The following is a 16979-nucleotide window of genomic DNA, read 5'->3' on the forward strand; positions in this document are numbered from 1 at the left end:
TTCTGCGGCTACCCTATTGATCAGCGGCTAAACCAACACCGACCTCAGTTTAAAATGGAAATTTCATGGTATGGTACGTTATCATAGTTAACGTCACAAAAGTCACGCAACAAACCGATGGCGCCTCAATTTGTCCATAGCTCCAGTTAGCGACCTCTTTAAGTGTGGATAGGCTCCTAACCACAAAGCGTTCGCGTGACAGCGGGACAAACACGCTCCTGAGGTCGAGTTAATTTGGGCAAATGCAGCTCAACAACAATCACGCGAAATGTGGCAACCGACACTGCAGCAGCTGCGTCATCATGGCCTACTGACCGGCACGCCGAGCTGCTCCAGCAGATGCGGCACGGAGCTGGGCCGGCCCTGGAGCGGCGGCGCCGCCGACTGACGCGCCCGCTCCTCGGCCGGCAGCACCTCCACGTTGATGAACTTGAAGGTGCCCACGCGTCCGTGCAGCGCGCCCCGCCACAGGCCGCTCGGGTTCATGCTGATGACGTGGATGGTGTCGCCGCGGCTGAACCGGAGCGCCTCGCGGTCGTACGGACTGGGCACGTAGTCGACCCGGGCGCGGGCCAGACCGACCGTCGGCCCCCGGTACCCGCCGTCCGAGTCCTCCGAGGACGAGGACATGTTGGAGAGCAGTGAGCTCCGGTTGCTGTCGATCAGCGCCGGTTCGCTGCCTGGAGACGGAGCGCCGACATCGTCAGGCTGCAGCAGCGCAGCAGGCCGGCAGCACAGCCAGTCGGGGAAGCACTGTTCATGGTTCATGCAGTCCAAGAAATAAGTAGACTCGCGGCTCATCATTACAAACCGGTCTAATCTCCGTGGGTGCAGTTCTACAGTTGCTGCGGTACAGATGCGCTGCGCCACTTTCTCCGGCACGCGATGCGACAAAGCTTGCACCGCAACTGGCTGGTTACGCTGATTGCTGCATTACATATGAGGCACGACTGGAGATGCGCCTTCCGTGACTTAGAAGCGGGTTTGGATGGTTCGGATTCTGCTGGCTCCGACTCCGGCTCTGGCTCTGGCTCTGGCCCAGGCTCTGGCTCTGGCTCTGGCTCAGCCTCAGGCTCAGGCTCAGGGTCAGGCTCAGGCTCAGGCTCGGGCTAAGGCTCAGGCCCAGGCCAAGGCTCTGGCTCTGGCTCTGGCTCTGGCTCTGGCTCTGGCTCTGGCTCAAGTTCAGGCCCAGGCTTATGCTCAGACTCAGGCTCAGGCCCAGGCCCAGGCCCAGGCCCAGGCCCAGGCCCAGGCCCAGGCCCAGGCCCAGGCTCAGGCTCAGGCTCAGGCTCAGGCTCAGGCTCAGGCTCAGGCTCAGGCTCAGGCTCAGGCTCAGGCTCAGGCTCAGGCTCAGGCTCAGGCTCAGGCTCAGGCCCAGGCCCAGGCTCTGGCTCTGGCTCTGGCTCTGGCTCTGGCTCTGGCTCTGGCTCTGGCTCTGGCTCTGGCTCTGGCTCTGACCTGGGTCCAGGCCCGGCTGACCTACTCACCGGCCGAGGAGAGCGCCGAGCCGTCGCTGCTGCGGCTGTCGAGCGAGGCGCGGTGCTGCCGCCGCTCGGGTCCCGAGGCCGGCGGCTGGCGGGCCGCCAGGCGACGCTTCAGGTTGCGCACGCCGTGCACGAGCGTTGACAGACGGCGCCCCGACCGCTCCGGGTCCTGCCACATACACCAGAGGCGGTTAGTACGCATGCAGCGACATCCAGTGACGACTCCGCGATCTCTCTGGGTTTGTCGGCGAGAGGGTGTCTTTAGCGGGCTCTCATCGTCTGCCTGTTGTGGGTCAATATTATCATGGTTAGACTCCAGCACAGCAATACGGGTGACCAGGCCATATCAGAAACATGCTTGGTAATTGATCCCAGCTGTGCTACCAGCCTCGGGCCTAGCGCGCTTTCAGATTCGCGGGGCTGGCTTCGAGGATAGCGTTTATCTTATGAATGGGATGATCCAGCGGACGCCTCCTGCTGCGTGTCTCAGTGCCCAATGTCTCCAGATGACATCGTAGGCTGCGCCATCTGTCATATTATTACCGTCTACCCATCACGTGAGGACACCGCAGGTGTGTTGTGGCTGGGCAAGTTCTGGCACAAGAACATCGGCGAGTATGACGCAGTAAATCTATTAATTGGTCATAATGTCCATAACATCTCCTGTTTTCTCCACGGGTATACCGTGTTCTGCGGCGCTCATGTACCGCAGAAGTTAGCAGCTTGCAATCTGATCGCTTCACGTGTGGCGACCAATCAATCTGCTAAACAGAATAATAATAACAAGTCATACTTAAATCCAAAAGCAAACTAAAAATTAATCAATAATTAGCCAAAACTAGCCAAATAATTAAAATTAAACTAAAATAAAAACTAGCCAAATTAGCCAAATAATTACACCTAACTTCTTCAAAAACTAAGTGCGAAGGTACTGTGCTTACGCCCGGTGTAATAACGGTTGTACGTGACCTCGACATTCCGTTAATAAGCCCAAGGATGTATATATGTGGTACAATCGCCCGTTACTCTAGCACCAGCGTCTCTTAAAGCGCATCCGTTTAAGCGAGGAGCCCTAAAAAAAAAAAATGCTGAAGGAGGCCACTGAGCCATCAAATTTACAAGGCCCGGCAGGACAGACCTGCGCCACACGCCCGCCGCCAGCGAACACCGCTTGCGGATCCAGCAGAAACTTGTAGCACCATTGTGCATAAGAATGTGTGGTACGTGATTTTAAGCGATGTGTCGACATTCATTAGGAGAAATCACAAGTCATTTGAAAGAACACGTCAAAGCGCTTCTTTTCAACGCTGTTGAGGAACTATCAGGCATGAACAGTTGTTGCCAGTGAGAAATCTGAATCAAGTTGCCATCCTCGTCATTATAGGACATATGCTGCCACCTCTGCCGCTGTCCATTATCCTGAATGGCGTAAACCTTGAGCTGGTGCTAGGTAACAACGTTTTTAGTCATGGCAGCGGCTCGAAGCAAGCTCGAGCAAATTTAGTTTAGTTCGGTAATTGAATTAGAACCCTTTCGACCATAATTAATCACTTCAGGGTAATGGAATGGAATGAGAATGGATAACAGTGAGGCGGGTCGCCATGAACGCGAGAGGCCAACCGTCGAACCTTAGCCCGCGCAGGGACCCCCTGCGGGCCGCGCGATGAGTACCCTGTCGGGGTCCCTCTCCAGTAGCCTCAGCTCACCCGTGGCTGGCGCATGCGCCTGCCCTGAAGAAGCGGGCGTCGCGATGACGCAGAAAGAAGTAAGAAGTGGAATAACAGGGTCGTATGGCATCGCCATTCAATAATTTCATTCACCGATAGACGTGTTGTTTCACAACGGAAGGATAGACAGTTTCTTTGGTAAATATGCTGCGGGAGACGTTTTTGTGTGTAAAACCTATGACAACCCGGCATAGCAGTAAAGCCGGCCCTGGTAAGCAATGTTTAAACGCATGCACAGACCAGAGGATGAAAGTTCAGAAGCTCTGACACGCAGCGCCATCTATCACATAATAAAAAGGCTGCGTTTCCGGCTTCTGCTACCTGTATCGCCAGCGAAGATTTCCACTGGGCGCTAGCTTCCCCGAGGCAGAACATCGCACCGCTATATTCACGCCGCAACATGAACCGCCCCTCGGAAAGCGCTGGTCGCAGAGCTGGGCGTTCGATCACCGTGCTTGCCGACAATTCATCACACCGAAGACCCGCTGCTCTTCCACCTTTTACATGAAGCCGTTCTTCGAGGCAGCTCTCACCCATGTCCGGCCCGGGCGCGCACCCGACGCGTCTGTTCGGGGGCTGCTGCACGTGCCGGCCGGCCAGACGACGCCGGCCACGACCGGCTGTTCCGGTAAAACCTGATCCCAACGGATCTACAAGGTCACGGCGAAGTCTGGCGAAAAGCGAAGTCGTGGGGTGCCCGGCGCGCTCCGGTGGTTCGTGACAATAGCTGTGGCCGATTTCCCCGCTGGAGAGCCAGCGCCAGAGTTAACGTCATCTCCAACAGGTGACCACTGATAGAAACAGCCGATGAATGGCGCACTATTCAATTTGTGCCATTTCAGTTAAACTGTGTCGTCTCTCTTCTTGAACAACGAATAGTTCATGAGCATCGTGCGCACTGAAATGGCGGTCTGCAGAAGCGAGGTTAGTGAGCCCTGATCGTCGCAACCATGCTGGAGGCACATCCTACACTTGCACCTGAACAGGAGGGAACGGCAGTAGATATATAAATACAGGTGTATATATATATATATATATGTATGTATGTATGTATGTATGTATGTATGTATGTATGTATGTATGTATGTATGTATGTATGTATGTATGTATGTATGTATGTATGTATGTATGTATGTAATCTCATACATGAAAGATCCTCAGTAAAAGTCTAGACTCGTTACCAATGAAATATCAATCATTCAACGTTTCAATACGCTTGAGTAACATCTTAACTCATATTACATTACATTCCTGAGCAATGCGACAAAGTGACATTCAACAAGCATCGCTAGGTTATGTAGTCTATATCGCGCACAGCAAGCAAGTAAATGGTCCTAGTTCGCACAATTCAACGCTAGCGCACCACTTCTCTGCACGCCAACTTCGTCGGCTAAAAAATATAGTCACGCGAAAAGAAAAAAATGATTCAGAAAAGGATGTTTCAGGGACGAAACACAGAAAGGAAGGACGAAACACATCATTTTGCATGACCGCAGAAAAGAACTATATAAGAAGGAATGAGCCCTTTTATGCTCTGATTTAGCCTCTCCTGGACGGAATCCTGGTTACAACATCACCGTAGGTTCGTAAGTCGTACAATAAGTTCGCTGTATTGGTCTGCATCTCAAAACCCAATGCTCTCCGAAATTTTGAGGACCATTCTCTCACACGGTTCCCTTTAACACGAGCCCGCGGGCGGTCCGGTTGCTATAACTCACTCAAAACACATTTCAATGCACCAATCGAACCTGCATACGTGCCATTCGAATAACAACTTATCGAACACACGTTCGGTTTACGATTGGAAAAAACCGTTGTTATATGACCTTGAAAAAACGTCTGTTTCAGTGTCGCTGAAATCTCGTGACAACACTTTCTGATCTGTCCTTCCCCGTTGCTGCAATGCTTCTCAATCATCTATCATCATCATCCTTCTCCGTTTTTCGGTAAGGGAAAAGAGCCAATCTGTCCCAACACCCTAGTATGAATGTGTTTGTCACGCAGGACAGTTTTTTAAAAAGACGTGCGAGCGACAATCAACTTTCACTGAAGCCGCCTGGACAGTCCCTGCCGCCAAATGTAGCGAAACCGTCGGTCACAATCCACGGGACCCCAGGTTGTTCAGCATAATGAAAGCATCTGGAAAGGGTTCGGTGCGCAAGAACAGCTGCATAGAGCGAGTGATTCTGAGGTGTCTGATCCGCTAAACCCGTATTCTGAGCTGCGTACTTTTCGAGATATAGACAGACACCGCAGGCTTTGAGTACGGCCTAAGAACGGCACCTAGCTTTACCATTAACTGTGTTTTCTTCGAGCTACATGCTCGCTGAGTATTGCATAAAGAGCAACTACAGTTAAGTACAAAATGCCTTTCATTGGTACATCACTTGATCAGATGACTTTGGGTGTCCACCTGTGCATGGGCAGTGGTAATCAACTGAACTTTTGAACAGACAACTATATATATTAAAAGCGATAATTTGCCTGTAAGGCCAGCTACCGGTTCGTTCACTTCAAGTTGAAAAACTGACCAGAACGCTCGAGCGGAGGATGGTGCAACGAAAAAACGGCTTCACCGACGGAATTTCGTAACGGTTCAAAGTGCGCAAAGGTACCCGAGCACTCGCGGGTGCGAATACATCAAGCTGAAACCACCCCACGGCTGCGAATAGCCCAGCAGACGGTGCTTGCGCAAACCCCGGATGCGGTGGGCGCGCGCGGCGACGCGGCCGGAGCTGCCGTCGAGCGGGCGGACACCACGTCACAACACCCTCAAGCGGAAGCGACGGCGCTGACCCGCTTCTCAGCGACGGCCGAGGCGTCGCGGCGCGCAGCCGTACGGTCGGCGCCTTCCCGCAAACGTGACTCACACGCGGCTGCGAGACGCCGGGGAGGAGACTGCGGGCAGCTGGGATGGTCGCGCGAACCAGCGCCGGCCCCAGGCTGATCGCCCGCCCGCCAGTTGTGGGAAGCGCTGTGGAATCACGCACCGCAACAGGATCTGTGTCGAGCCACACGCTGTGACGCAGAGGCAAATCTATACGCAGCCACGAGCTCACAGGCTATGAGCGTGAAGCGATCCCTCATGTCTAAAGCGTTTCGAACTAAACAGCCAACATCAGACCCTCTTAGTGCGTGGGCCAGGTGTGGCCGTTTGCGAAATCGTTGGGCGCACGCACTTGTTACGCTTCAATGAACATCCCGAAGACGCCCACTTACGTAGGCTTGGCACGTCTTTGAGCGAGCACCTATTGCTGTGGCATGCCAGCGCCCTAAATCCTGACTCAAACACTACCTTCGGATCGGGCTTGCTTCGACAAACTGACTGCGTCGAGCCTAAAGTCAACGACTCGGTCCATATTCAAAACTGGAAGCCAGCCCTGAACATAATGACTAGTTCCTGGCCCTTGGCGTTATTTGTTGGGTAAAACCCGCATTGCGGTTTTGTCACCGTCACAACGCAATTTTCGCCGTTAGGTAAAATTGAGTGCCAGGCCTTAGCCATTTCATTTATCAACGCTCGGACTGGTTCCTATGTGCGAGGCATATTATTATATATTTTCGAAATATATTTTACTAAGACGTGTTATCTCCACAGCGACAGTCACACAAAATAAGTGTAAGTTTGCGTGCATTTGAAAAATGTGTCTGGAGGATAGGGATAAAAGCTTACAACTCGTAGATGGCTTCAAGACCGATAGCTCGTTGCACATTTTGGCGTGTTTTTGCTGTTAAGGCGATGCAATTATTGGCATGCAGTTGATGTACGTGTACTTATTACAACGCATGTTCTGTGCGTTGTAATACGTGCACGGCGTTATTCCACCATGCTCTGCGAGCAGCGGTGACAGCTGTCGATAAGTTTAACATCATCTGCAAGACAATGACGTAGGCAGACGAAAGTCAGACGCGCGTCGGTCGCCCCGTGCGAACAGGCCATTAAGGTACTAAGCACCAGCCAACCTTCAAACAGAGCAGGCAACTCAAGGTCGCCACCATGACGTCAGCTACAACCCCGGTGTCGGGAGCCCGCTGTACGCCCGGCGTTTGCCGTTCACTTGAAAGGCTGTGCTCGCCCGCAAGTCTTCGCTGCTGTTTTCAATACACGTTACATAACCTTGCCCGTTCTCCCCAAAATCACCGGCAGTGTGACGTCATCCCAAACACTGCCACTCTCAAGCCGGAGTCTCCCAGTTCACACGTTTGAAGCCGCACGCACGCAGGCACCGGGAAACATAAACCTCCTTGAGCCCCATAACCCCCAACCCCCATGAACCTGTTGCCGCGAGCAGACCACGTCTGCGCGCATCGTGCATGTACGGACTACCGCGCCAAGGCCTTAGAACAGACTACTGCGCAATCTTAGATCACTGTCTTCTAGCTCAGCTGTGTCATGCGTGCGATTCAAGGTCACAACAAGCCAGAAAAACACTTTTGGTGGGATAACGGAGCCTGAGTATACATGGCACACATCGCGTTTGGTTGAAAAAATATGTTTGTTTGGTTGTCTGATTGCGATTACGTAGGAATGTTTTGTGTTAGTTCGCAGGCTGCGTTGTTAAGAATATCATATACGTTAATTTCAAAATACAAGTTTGGAGCACAAACACGTCAATATTTCAGGCATTTCAAACAATCATGCATAGGAATGACGAAATAGCCACGGAAAGTTCCGAGTGTTAGGTTTAAACTATCAGGCATGCATTTTAAATGCAGTGGTGTCAAGCCGCGCTGTCACAAAGGCAAGAAGAAGGGATTTGAGGCAAGGAAGGGATCTTGAATGAACGAATTACTCTTTAATGGCGGCAGCCTCAGAACGGCATTCTGCAGGCGGATTACCTCACCACCCCCTCATTTTCATAACAAAAAAGTCTGACTAGAATGTACGCGCCACTTTTGGACGCCGACAAACACGAGCATCCCGCGTGCGGTGAACGGGGCAGTGTTTTAGCTGTGCGCCGCAGCGGCGCTATGACGAGTGCGTGGCCGGGAAGTGGCTGGACGGTCCGGTTACTGGCGGTGGGTTGGGAATCCCCGCCCGTCGGCTTAAAGAGAACAGCGCCGGTGAGCTGTACTTCTTGTGATTCAACTTAGAACAGGAGTGCAACACTTTGTTAGCCCTTGAGAAGCGTAACAGCTTTTGCTGTAGTGGCGTAGTCAGGTAGGCGTGCTTTTGGGGCGATGGTCCCCTGAAGGGGGATAGATTCCTTGAGTCCGTGGGCTCAGAGTGTTTTGGCTATTTACGGCGCCCGCAGGTCTTACAACATAAAAACGGGTCCCCACCTATCGAAATACGGTTGCGAGTTTAATTCGGCCATCCGAATAAACCACTGTGTCGCGAAGCGTCAAAGACAGACCCTTGTCTCAAAAGGTCCATATGACCCTACTTGGCCCCCTCTCGAGCAAAATCCTGGTTATGCCACTGTTTTGAAGGGGACGGGTTTGGTAAATTTGGGTCACTTTTTAGGAAATAAACAGAGCTCAGAGGACACCTACAGCAGCGCTTTCTTACTATTTTCAAATGGAAAATGCTCAAACAATTTAGTTCACTCGCATAATGTAATGTCATGAGACTTCGCCCATTGAAATACATGTCCTAACGACATTCTAAGCGGGTATGATGGGAGAACCCGTGTATGTAACAGCAGGGCCTTCCGGCTATCCCGCTTCGCCCATCCGCAAGAACCACGGTCGCGTCATGTGAAAGCCCTTTTCCTTGGCGAGCGGTGACAGGCCAGCTGAATTCGCTAAGGGGGGGGGGGGGGGGCAAAAAACAGGTGGGTGAAAGGGTTGAGCCAATGTAAACTACGCTGGCTGCTACCTGGCGCGCCAGGTGCCCTTACCTTCGTCACGTTCTCGGCGACCATGACGTCATCATGTGCCGGCTCGTCGTCGTCGCTCGACCCCCGCCGCTGGGACCGGCCCTGCGGACAGTCCGCGCTCGCGTCAGGGCGCAGCGCGACACCCGCTCCGGTGCTGCGGCGCGATACGGCGCGGAACACAGCTTGCAGCGAACGCGGCACGGCGCTCCAGCCGCGCTGTGGCGCTCAAGGTCAGCTGACGTCACGGGCCGCGGGGCGGGGCGCGGACGCCGGTCTGACGGCGGGCCTACACCGGCCGTCACGCGTCACCTGGATGCTTATGGAGGCTTACGGTCGGCAGCGTCCACGTCGTCCGTTGCCGAGACGCCGCCACCAGTCTGCGCGCGCAACATGGGTGGGCTATAAGATGCTTACCAACACCCGCCCAGAGGCGTAATTTCTCACGAAATCATTTGCACCGGTAGTGCGGGCTTACACCTTGGGTGGGTGTATTAAGAGTTTTCTTCAGTGAAAGAGCAGTAGCTTGCGGCTTGAGCGTCTGACAGGGTCCCGCCGCACCGCGGCTGGAGTGGAGCAAAGCTGACGGACGGGTCACGCAGTGGAGCGGAGCGGACGGCCGCGCGGGTCACACCGCTCGGGTCACACCGCAGACGGCCGTCCGGGCAGGGGTCAACCCACGGCGTGCGCCACACGGAGCGGAGAACGAAAGCATGGCTTCGAGAATGGTCAGGGTGAGAGGGCCACACACGAACTGACTGGCTAAGGTGACGTCATCGTCTGCTGGCACCGCATGTGAACGAGCCCAGAAGCTAAGCAATTTGGTGCCACTTTTAGGCGATTATTTCTGATCGTGTTGCTTGCTGCTTGGCAGTATGCCTCCATGAAAGAAATGATGGATTACTCAACCGAATCACGACACCGTGACCCTCAAGCTTCACGGGGTGGTATCGCAATGTGTCCAACACAAAGTGCCGATCCATCAGCACATAAGCCGGGTGGTGCTCCAAACCAGTGACGATCGGCAACTTCTCTTGACGACTTGTCAACGTTTTTCTGCCTGCCTAAATGGCGACAAGGATATGGCTGTTAAGTCCCCGCTGACCCGATTTGGACGGGGTCTGGGCGGGCAGGACATCATGTTAATCCCTTGGTTGACACACGAGCGGTTGTGATGGCAACAACATCGGCTGCACCATTCCAGCGAATGATACCGTGAATACTTTTATCTCGTTGAAAGCCAACCTTGCATAATTTGTCAAGGATCACCGTTACCTACGTTGTAAGAATTAAGTCGTTGCATCTGGTAAAACTACACGAATATCACGCCTTTCATCAGCGCACCACTGTTACGCGGCACCAACGCAGTCCACTGTTACGCGGTGGTAATGCGTCCGATGTCCGGTGCCTGGGGGTGGGAACAACGCGAAGCAAAGTATGGGGGCTGACTCTGCGGCTCCTGGGCGGCAGATCCCTCTAAAAAACGAAGACATGAATCTTGACGCCGAAGTCGCGTCGCGTACATGCAGGTGCGCGTAAGTACCACGCGTTTCCAACCAATCATGTGATGTGGAGGCAAATAACGATCAGAGGAAATGTGAAAATGTCAGGGCAACTGGTGGGCTACAACTGCCAAGCACGACTTACATCTGTGCAAGACTATATATTTGTTTGTTGAAACTTGCTCGGAGTCACGGAGCAATGGTCCTCCAGCTGCTCTGCACGTATGCTATGCAGCCGTCTGCGTTTTGGGCTAAAACGATATTGCTGACGGTAAAACGTACACTCGGCGAGCACCGATAAAATAAGTCAGTTTCAGAACAGGTTGCCATCGCGCCGTTTCATTCGCTCAGCACTTTCCCTCTGTCGCGGAACCAGTTGTTGGCGGTGCCCAGTCCCAGCTGGCCGAGCGGACCCGTGAGGGCCGTCCGGCGGCGGCTCTCGGTGGCGCGCGCGCCAAACCGGCCAAAACAGGCCGCCCGTGCCGGCTGGCGAGCACCGGCCGCACGACCCGGTCGCCTCGGCGAGCACCGAACGGAGCGGGCTCCACGGGGCGCCGCTCGGTCCGGAGCACCAGCGCGTCAACCGCAGTCACTCCACACACGGTCACAGCCCGCAGGACGGCTGTCGCGAACCAGGTCACGGCATGGGTTCACCTTTCGGAAGGTTTTTCCGTGCCTTAGGACGGGTCTGGCAGGGCGAAATCCCGACGGGCAACCGGTTGTCTGCCATCGCTTGTGGCTGTTGTCACTTGCTGAATCTTGAGGCAAGAACTTGCGTCCCACGCGTCCGGCTTGCGCGCGCCGCAGAGAAAGCAAGCTACAAGATGTTGCAAGACGCCCCAGTGTGCGGCGTCGCTCGTTTACCTCCTGGCCGGACGTCACTGATTTGGATCATTTCTCCTGTCGAGCTGGACCGGCGAACAGAGAGCAGCAGGTGGGTCACACGTACGCACGCACGCACGCACGCACGTATATATATAATATATATATATATATATATATATATATATATATATATATATATATATATATATATATATATATATATATATATAGACTCCGGGGCGTCTGCAGGGCTGCCGGTTCGGTGGTTGGTCAGCCAAGAAAAGCCCACCGGAACCGGAGCAGCCGTGTCCACCGACGTCACCAGCTGATCACGTTGAGCACAGCCCCAAAAACCTGCGCTCTCACTGCGCCTTTCGAAGAGAGAGCGTTCGCTCCAGGATGAGTTTTTCTACCCATCTGTCGCCCATGGCTGGCCTCGTCCTGTCTGCGCCCGCGCGGGGACAGCCCTCAGGACCGGTGGTGGCTAGCTGACCTGACCTGACGGCACGCCTCATATGTCCTGATGGCGGAGCGCCAGTGACCATTCGCTTCCCACACCAGACTCCGTCTCACCCGGATGGTTTCATTCCCATGCCGCTACCAGCCGCGTGCATAGCCAAAAGGCATGTCGGCTGGCGCGTTTCGATATGTTCTGAATTATGCGCCGATTTCGTTAATCAGGAGGTGAGCGAAATCATTTCGGCAGGATTTTATCAAGCACGTAATTATCTCAATAACGTTCGGGTGGATCCAGCGATTCCTTGCCGTTAAAAAATGACTTATAAATCTGCACGGCAATGTTGGAGATTTCCTTAAAAAGGCGTGGATGCAGAACACCTCCCTGAAAAATACCGGGTCTATTGTCCCTAGCCGGCTGACTAGAGCACATGTGTTGCGCTCCGGCAGAGGACGTCCGGCTTCGTCAGCAGGCTGCATGATATCACCCCAGCTCCAGATGTCGCAGCATGCGCGGTGACGTAAGCCAGTGGGTCCCCCACAGAGACGGAAGAGAATGTTGCCTTAGCGTAACGCTAGCGCCATGACAAAGCAACATATCCATCATGTGGGATCCTTCCTCTCGACGCCGACATCAGACCGGCATTCAGACAGCGCATCACCCCGGCCCCCCGACATCAGAACTCGTCGGCGCTCTGCGCGAGGCCGGACCAGCTCTCCGACGTCACACCCAGCCGGTACGCCAACATCAAACCACATCCAGACGGCGCATCACCCCGGCCCCCCGACATCAGAACTCGTCGGCGCTCTGCACGAGACCAAACCAGCACCCTGACACCACACCCAGCTGGAACGCCAACGTCAGAACTCGTCGGCGCTCTGCGCGAGGCCGGACCAGCACCCCGACATCACACCCAGCTGGAACGCCAACATCAGAACTCGTCGGCGCTCTGCACGAGGCCGGACCAGCACCCTGGCATCACACCCAGCCGGTACGCCAACATCAAACCCCAAGCTGACCACTACGGCCGGGAAGTTGGGGTCAACAATAAACCTGGAGAGCTTAGAAAGTAAGTTGTTCACTGGAATGCCTGAAAGTTTACCATTATAGGGTAGCATCATGGGAAAACGTGATATCTTTCGTCTTTTAAAAGCCACTACTGATTTTCTGAGTTAAGGCAATAAATAATGGCGCGAGCCAACGAGGACCGACATGACACCTGACAGCCCTGACAGTTCGCAATGAGGAAAACCTTCACGCTCAGCGCAGGGGCATAAGCTTGAAAAAGTGGCGGGAGGAGGTTTCAAGAACCGTTTTCAGCTTAGTCCTTCACACGCATTACCATACCATTGACGTTGAATGTTCGCAAAAAGTGGGGAAAAGGATCTTCTCCACCCGGTCCTTGTACGAAACACTTAGCCCGAACGACAACTTCAGTCCGCAGCACTTGTGATTGATTTTCCGCACGCAGCTCCCTCAAGCATTCCCGGAGACACGACTTCATGAGAAAGCTTTCACTGGTCACATACCGCCACGTGATGGAAAGGCGACGAAAGATTCCAACACGCCGCGTTTAGTTTTCGCCCGGGCCGAATTTCGCTGGGGCGATGTTCGTTGCCCTGTGCTGGCCTTGTAATATGAGAATCACATGGCTTCTGTTGCCGACACGGTGCTGCAGTCATGAAAATCAACCAAGCGGTGCGCAACTGTTGCAACAGTGTCATTTTCTGCACATATGACAATTTCTGGCCGTTCTTGGCAAACTTTCCTAGAGGATAAAATATCGTGCATTCGCTACATTGCACAGTTACCTGAGCACTAGCTATCCGCTTTCTGTGTTTCACACAGCCAGAGAGTTCAGCCGTAGAGCACCACGCTTTGGGCACGAACGATTGATGCGGAACATTGGTTGCTAAGCCTTGCACGACACTTCCAATCCATACTGACAATTACGTCACACCTGACTGTCACCGCTGTCGGTGGTTTTCCTTCCGCACGGCGGAATCTGCGCAAGTGGCTGTAATACGGGATTCTACTGCTATCAATGTCATAGAGTCCGGACTGGCCCGCCCCGGAGAAACCCGTCAGACCGGCGCACGGTGGCCGGCAATGTCTATCGCCGGACCACTTATCGCTTGGGTCATCCCTACCATAAAACAATAGACGAAATGAGAAACTTCGGGTGAGTAGTGGGAAGAGGACAGAGAGGAAGAGAGAGGGAGGGAGAAAGGTAGAGGGAGAGAGAGAGAGAGGAAGAGGGAGAGAGAAGAGTAGATGGGGAAAGAGGGAGATAGAGAGAGAGGGAGAGAACGGTAGAGGGGGAGTGGGGAAGAGAGAGAGAGAGAGAGAGAGAGAGAGAGAGAGAGAGAGAGAGGAGGAGAGAGGAGAGAGAGAGAGACCGAGGAGAGAGAGAGAGAGAAGAGAGAGAGAGAGAGCCAGCGCAAACGCAGTGTGATGGCAGACATCAGCGTCGATGCAGTGTGTCTCTTCCCCGGTGAAACACGCTCCCAGGGGTCCAGCCCGGCCAAACGCCCGACGGAGCGTTTGGCCGCTGCGTGTGATCCTTTCACACGGCGCTCTCGAGCGCTGGCGAAACGGCCGTCCGTCACCGCACAAACCCGCCTGCACGACGGGGAACGGGAGAGTGGGAGGGGGGGGGGGGGCGGTTTGCCGGCGGGACAGGCCCGGCTCGATGAGACGCGGCTGACCGGGTGAGATCGGACGCAGGTCGGCTGCCGCCCGCAGCGCCGCAGTCTCGCCACGTGGTGGACAGATTTCCAGAAAAGCGGATCGTCGGGGGTCCCCAGCAGGATGCAGAAGTCAGGGCAGCAGCCAGAGCCGCGGCTCCCGCCGGCCGTCACAGTTCATTTGGCGTTACCCACAATGGAGGGTTTTATCGAGCTAAATGCGGTCAGCTTCGTTTCATGGCGTGGCCTGCTCGGGTGAGTGCGTGGTTGGAGCGAAAGTGACGTTTTTCAATACGGTGCGTGTCAAATGCGTTGCGAGCAAGCCATGAATGGAGCATGTCAACTCGTGAGGCACGAAATGCTCAAACTATGCGAGCTCACGGTTTTTTTGTGAGTTCGCCATAGCCACTCGTCATCTCGAGGAAGACAATCCTGCTCTACACGTGCGCCCCATCACAGCTTAGTACCTGCTATTGCATCACTTACACAGCTCAGGTACACCCTTTCACAGTGGCGTGCACTGTGCATAAGTTGCACGCGAAACATCGGGAAGTGGCGGCCGGACATTTTCTCCGCCCTCGCGGCGTCGACTGGGCCTCGGCGGACGGCAAGCCAGGGTGTACTCACGTGCGAGACGCTGCGGCTGCGGCGGGTCTTGCGCGCCTTGTTCAGCATGAAGTTGCACACGGCCTGCGGCGCGCAGCCGATGTGGCCCATCAGGCTGCTGTTCTCCTTGTTAAACACCGCGTGCATCGTGAGCGCCCCGTGGCGCGGTGCACTCGCCCTCACGTGTCCGTACCGCGGTTGGCTTATTTTCTGCGCCGACTGATCACTGAAATTTGAACTTCTTTAAGACACCTAGTCAGCTCCTTTCGCGAGATGCACATCGGGCTAACAGTAGGTTCAACAGCCCCACGCTCAGCCGATGACAACGTGCACACTTAATCATCCACGAACGAAGCGGATAGCGGCTACAATGACTGCAGTTTCTCGGACCGAACGGGAGTTGCGGCGTCCGCTGGCCGTGTCACGCCGCCGGCGGCAGCAGGTGGTTTTCACGGTGCGTTAGAAGGTGACCAACAGAAGCATTCCTGCTCCCAGCAGCCTTTCCCCGCTCTAATCCGCTTGTATTCGTCCGAGGCCCTCTCAACAGAAGAGCTTCGGCCATACTCGAAAGCGCGCTATGCGTCAGTGATCTTAGCTAAAATTTGTGCTAAAGCAGCGTATTTGGCGCTGCCAGAATGCAGCTAATCACCACGGCGTGCGTGCAACAGAGCACGTAGTTCGAACGGTAACTACCTAGTAACTACCAGTTCAGATAAATGACTGATTACTTGCCAATACCAGTTCTGATACCTTTCTAACATAACATGCTCCTCCGACCTCGAGAAGGAGACAGCAGAGCATTAACCACACCAGCGCTAGGCCCAGCCGGGCAACGAATCATCTCACAATGCGTGCTGATATTCAGCGCACCTATTCTACAACGATAGGAGAAAGCGATCAGATTCCCGACTGGTGGCAGAAGCAAAGCGAACCCATTCCATGTCAGCTGCTAAACGCAACACCAAAAGCCATTCCCGGTCGGAGGAATTCCAATGTTGGGTCTTGCTGGCCAGCGGTTCCAGTCATAGACTCGAGCCATTTCCTGCGGCTGGAGACAGAGCGACCCGATTTCCAGCCGTTAGCAGTAACGAACTCGTCACGGCTGGAGGCCGATGCTCATGAGCCCCAGGCGTCGCTCTGCCCGCACCAGCCGGCGCCGCTCGTCACCGTCGACGTTACGGCCCTGGCTCGTCGCGGCCTGCCAGACGGCCCACGGCGGCTGCAGGCGCGTACGGGGCTGCCGGCGCGTGCGGGGTCTGCCGGCGCGTGCCACTCTCCACAGGTGGTCACGATCGATTGCTGGCGTGAGCGAGAGGCCAGACGCCCGCCGCCCGGCGCAGTCACGGGCTCGGGGAACGGGGCCGTGAGGCTGCCAGCGCGTGAGCGGCGCCGCTGACGCTCCTCGTCCCGGCCGCCACAGCCGGCGACGGCCGGGATCGCCTGGCCTGGCCCTCGGCGTGCCGCGGCGGATCGCGTGCTGGGCCCGGGGCGCGCCGGCGCCGCCGGGCCGGCCTAAACGCCCGCCGGCCGGCCGGACGGCCGAGACCGGGCAGCAGGCCGGAGAAAGTGGCGGCCGGCAGGGCCGAGACACGCCGCGCCGGATGCGCCCGGTCTGACCGATCGGCCCGGCGGCCGTCGCCGGCAGGCCAGCCGGCCACGATCGGAGCGCCGCCGTGGGGTCCGTCAGCGGCTGAGACGCTCCGCCGTGGCCCGGTGAAACCCGACCCGGCGCGCCCCTCGCCGCCCGCCCCTCACGCACAGCCCATGGTAAACAAGCCTCCCGACCCCGACCGGCGACGGTATTAATAACTTACGCAGCTAAGCGCAGCCCTCCCGAAATGTTCATTGTCGGGGTCCCGGCAACTGTGGCAG

At 55.3% G+C, this 16979-nt stretch overlaps 1 protein-coding gene across 3 annotated transcripts in view; it reads right to left on the bottom strand.

Moving 5' to 3' along the window:
• LOC119102208 (SAM and SH3 domain-containing protein 3) overlaps positions 1–16979 on the bottom strand; it is a 33006-nt gene that overhangs the window by 5083 nt on the left and 10944 nt on the right. For 2 of the 3 annotated variants that reach the window (XM_037225567.1, XM_037225566.1), the window contains exons 2-5: positions 15129–15333; positions 9055–9135; positions 1488–1653; positions 316–680 (exon numbers count right to left, since the gene is read on the bottom strand). In XM_037225567.1, coding sequence (XP_037081462.1) covers positions 316–680; positions 1488–1653; positions 9055–9135; positions 15129–15254 — 738 coding nt within the window. In that variant the 5' untranslated portion in view covers positions 15255–15333. The remainder of the gene's footprint in view (positions 1–315; positions 681–1487; positions 1654–9054; positions 9136–15128; positions 15334–16979) is intronic. The other variant, XM_037225568.1, reaches the window with a different exon arrangement.

The sequence above is a fragment of the Pollicipes pollicipes genome, unplaced genomic scaffold (genome assembly GCF_011947565.3).
Source record: "Pollicipes pollicipes isolate AB1234 unplaced genomic scaffold, Ppol_2.1 Scaffold_5724;HRSCAF=6776_pilon_pilon_pilon, whole genome shotgun sequence".
NCBI classification, from domain to species: domain Eukaryota; kingdom Metazoa; phylum Arthropoda; class Thecostraca; order Pollicipedomorpha; family Pollicipedidae; genus Pollicipes; species Pollicipes pollicipes.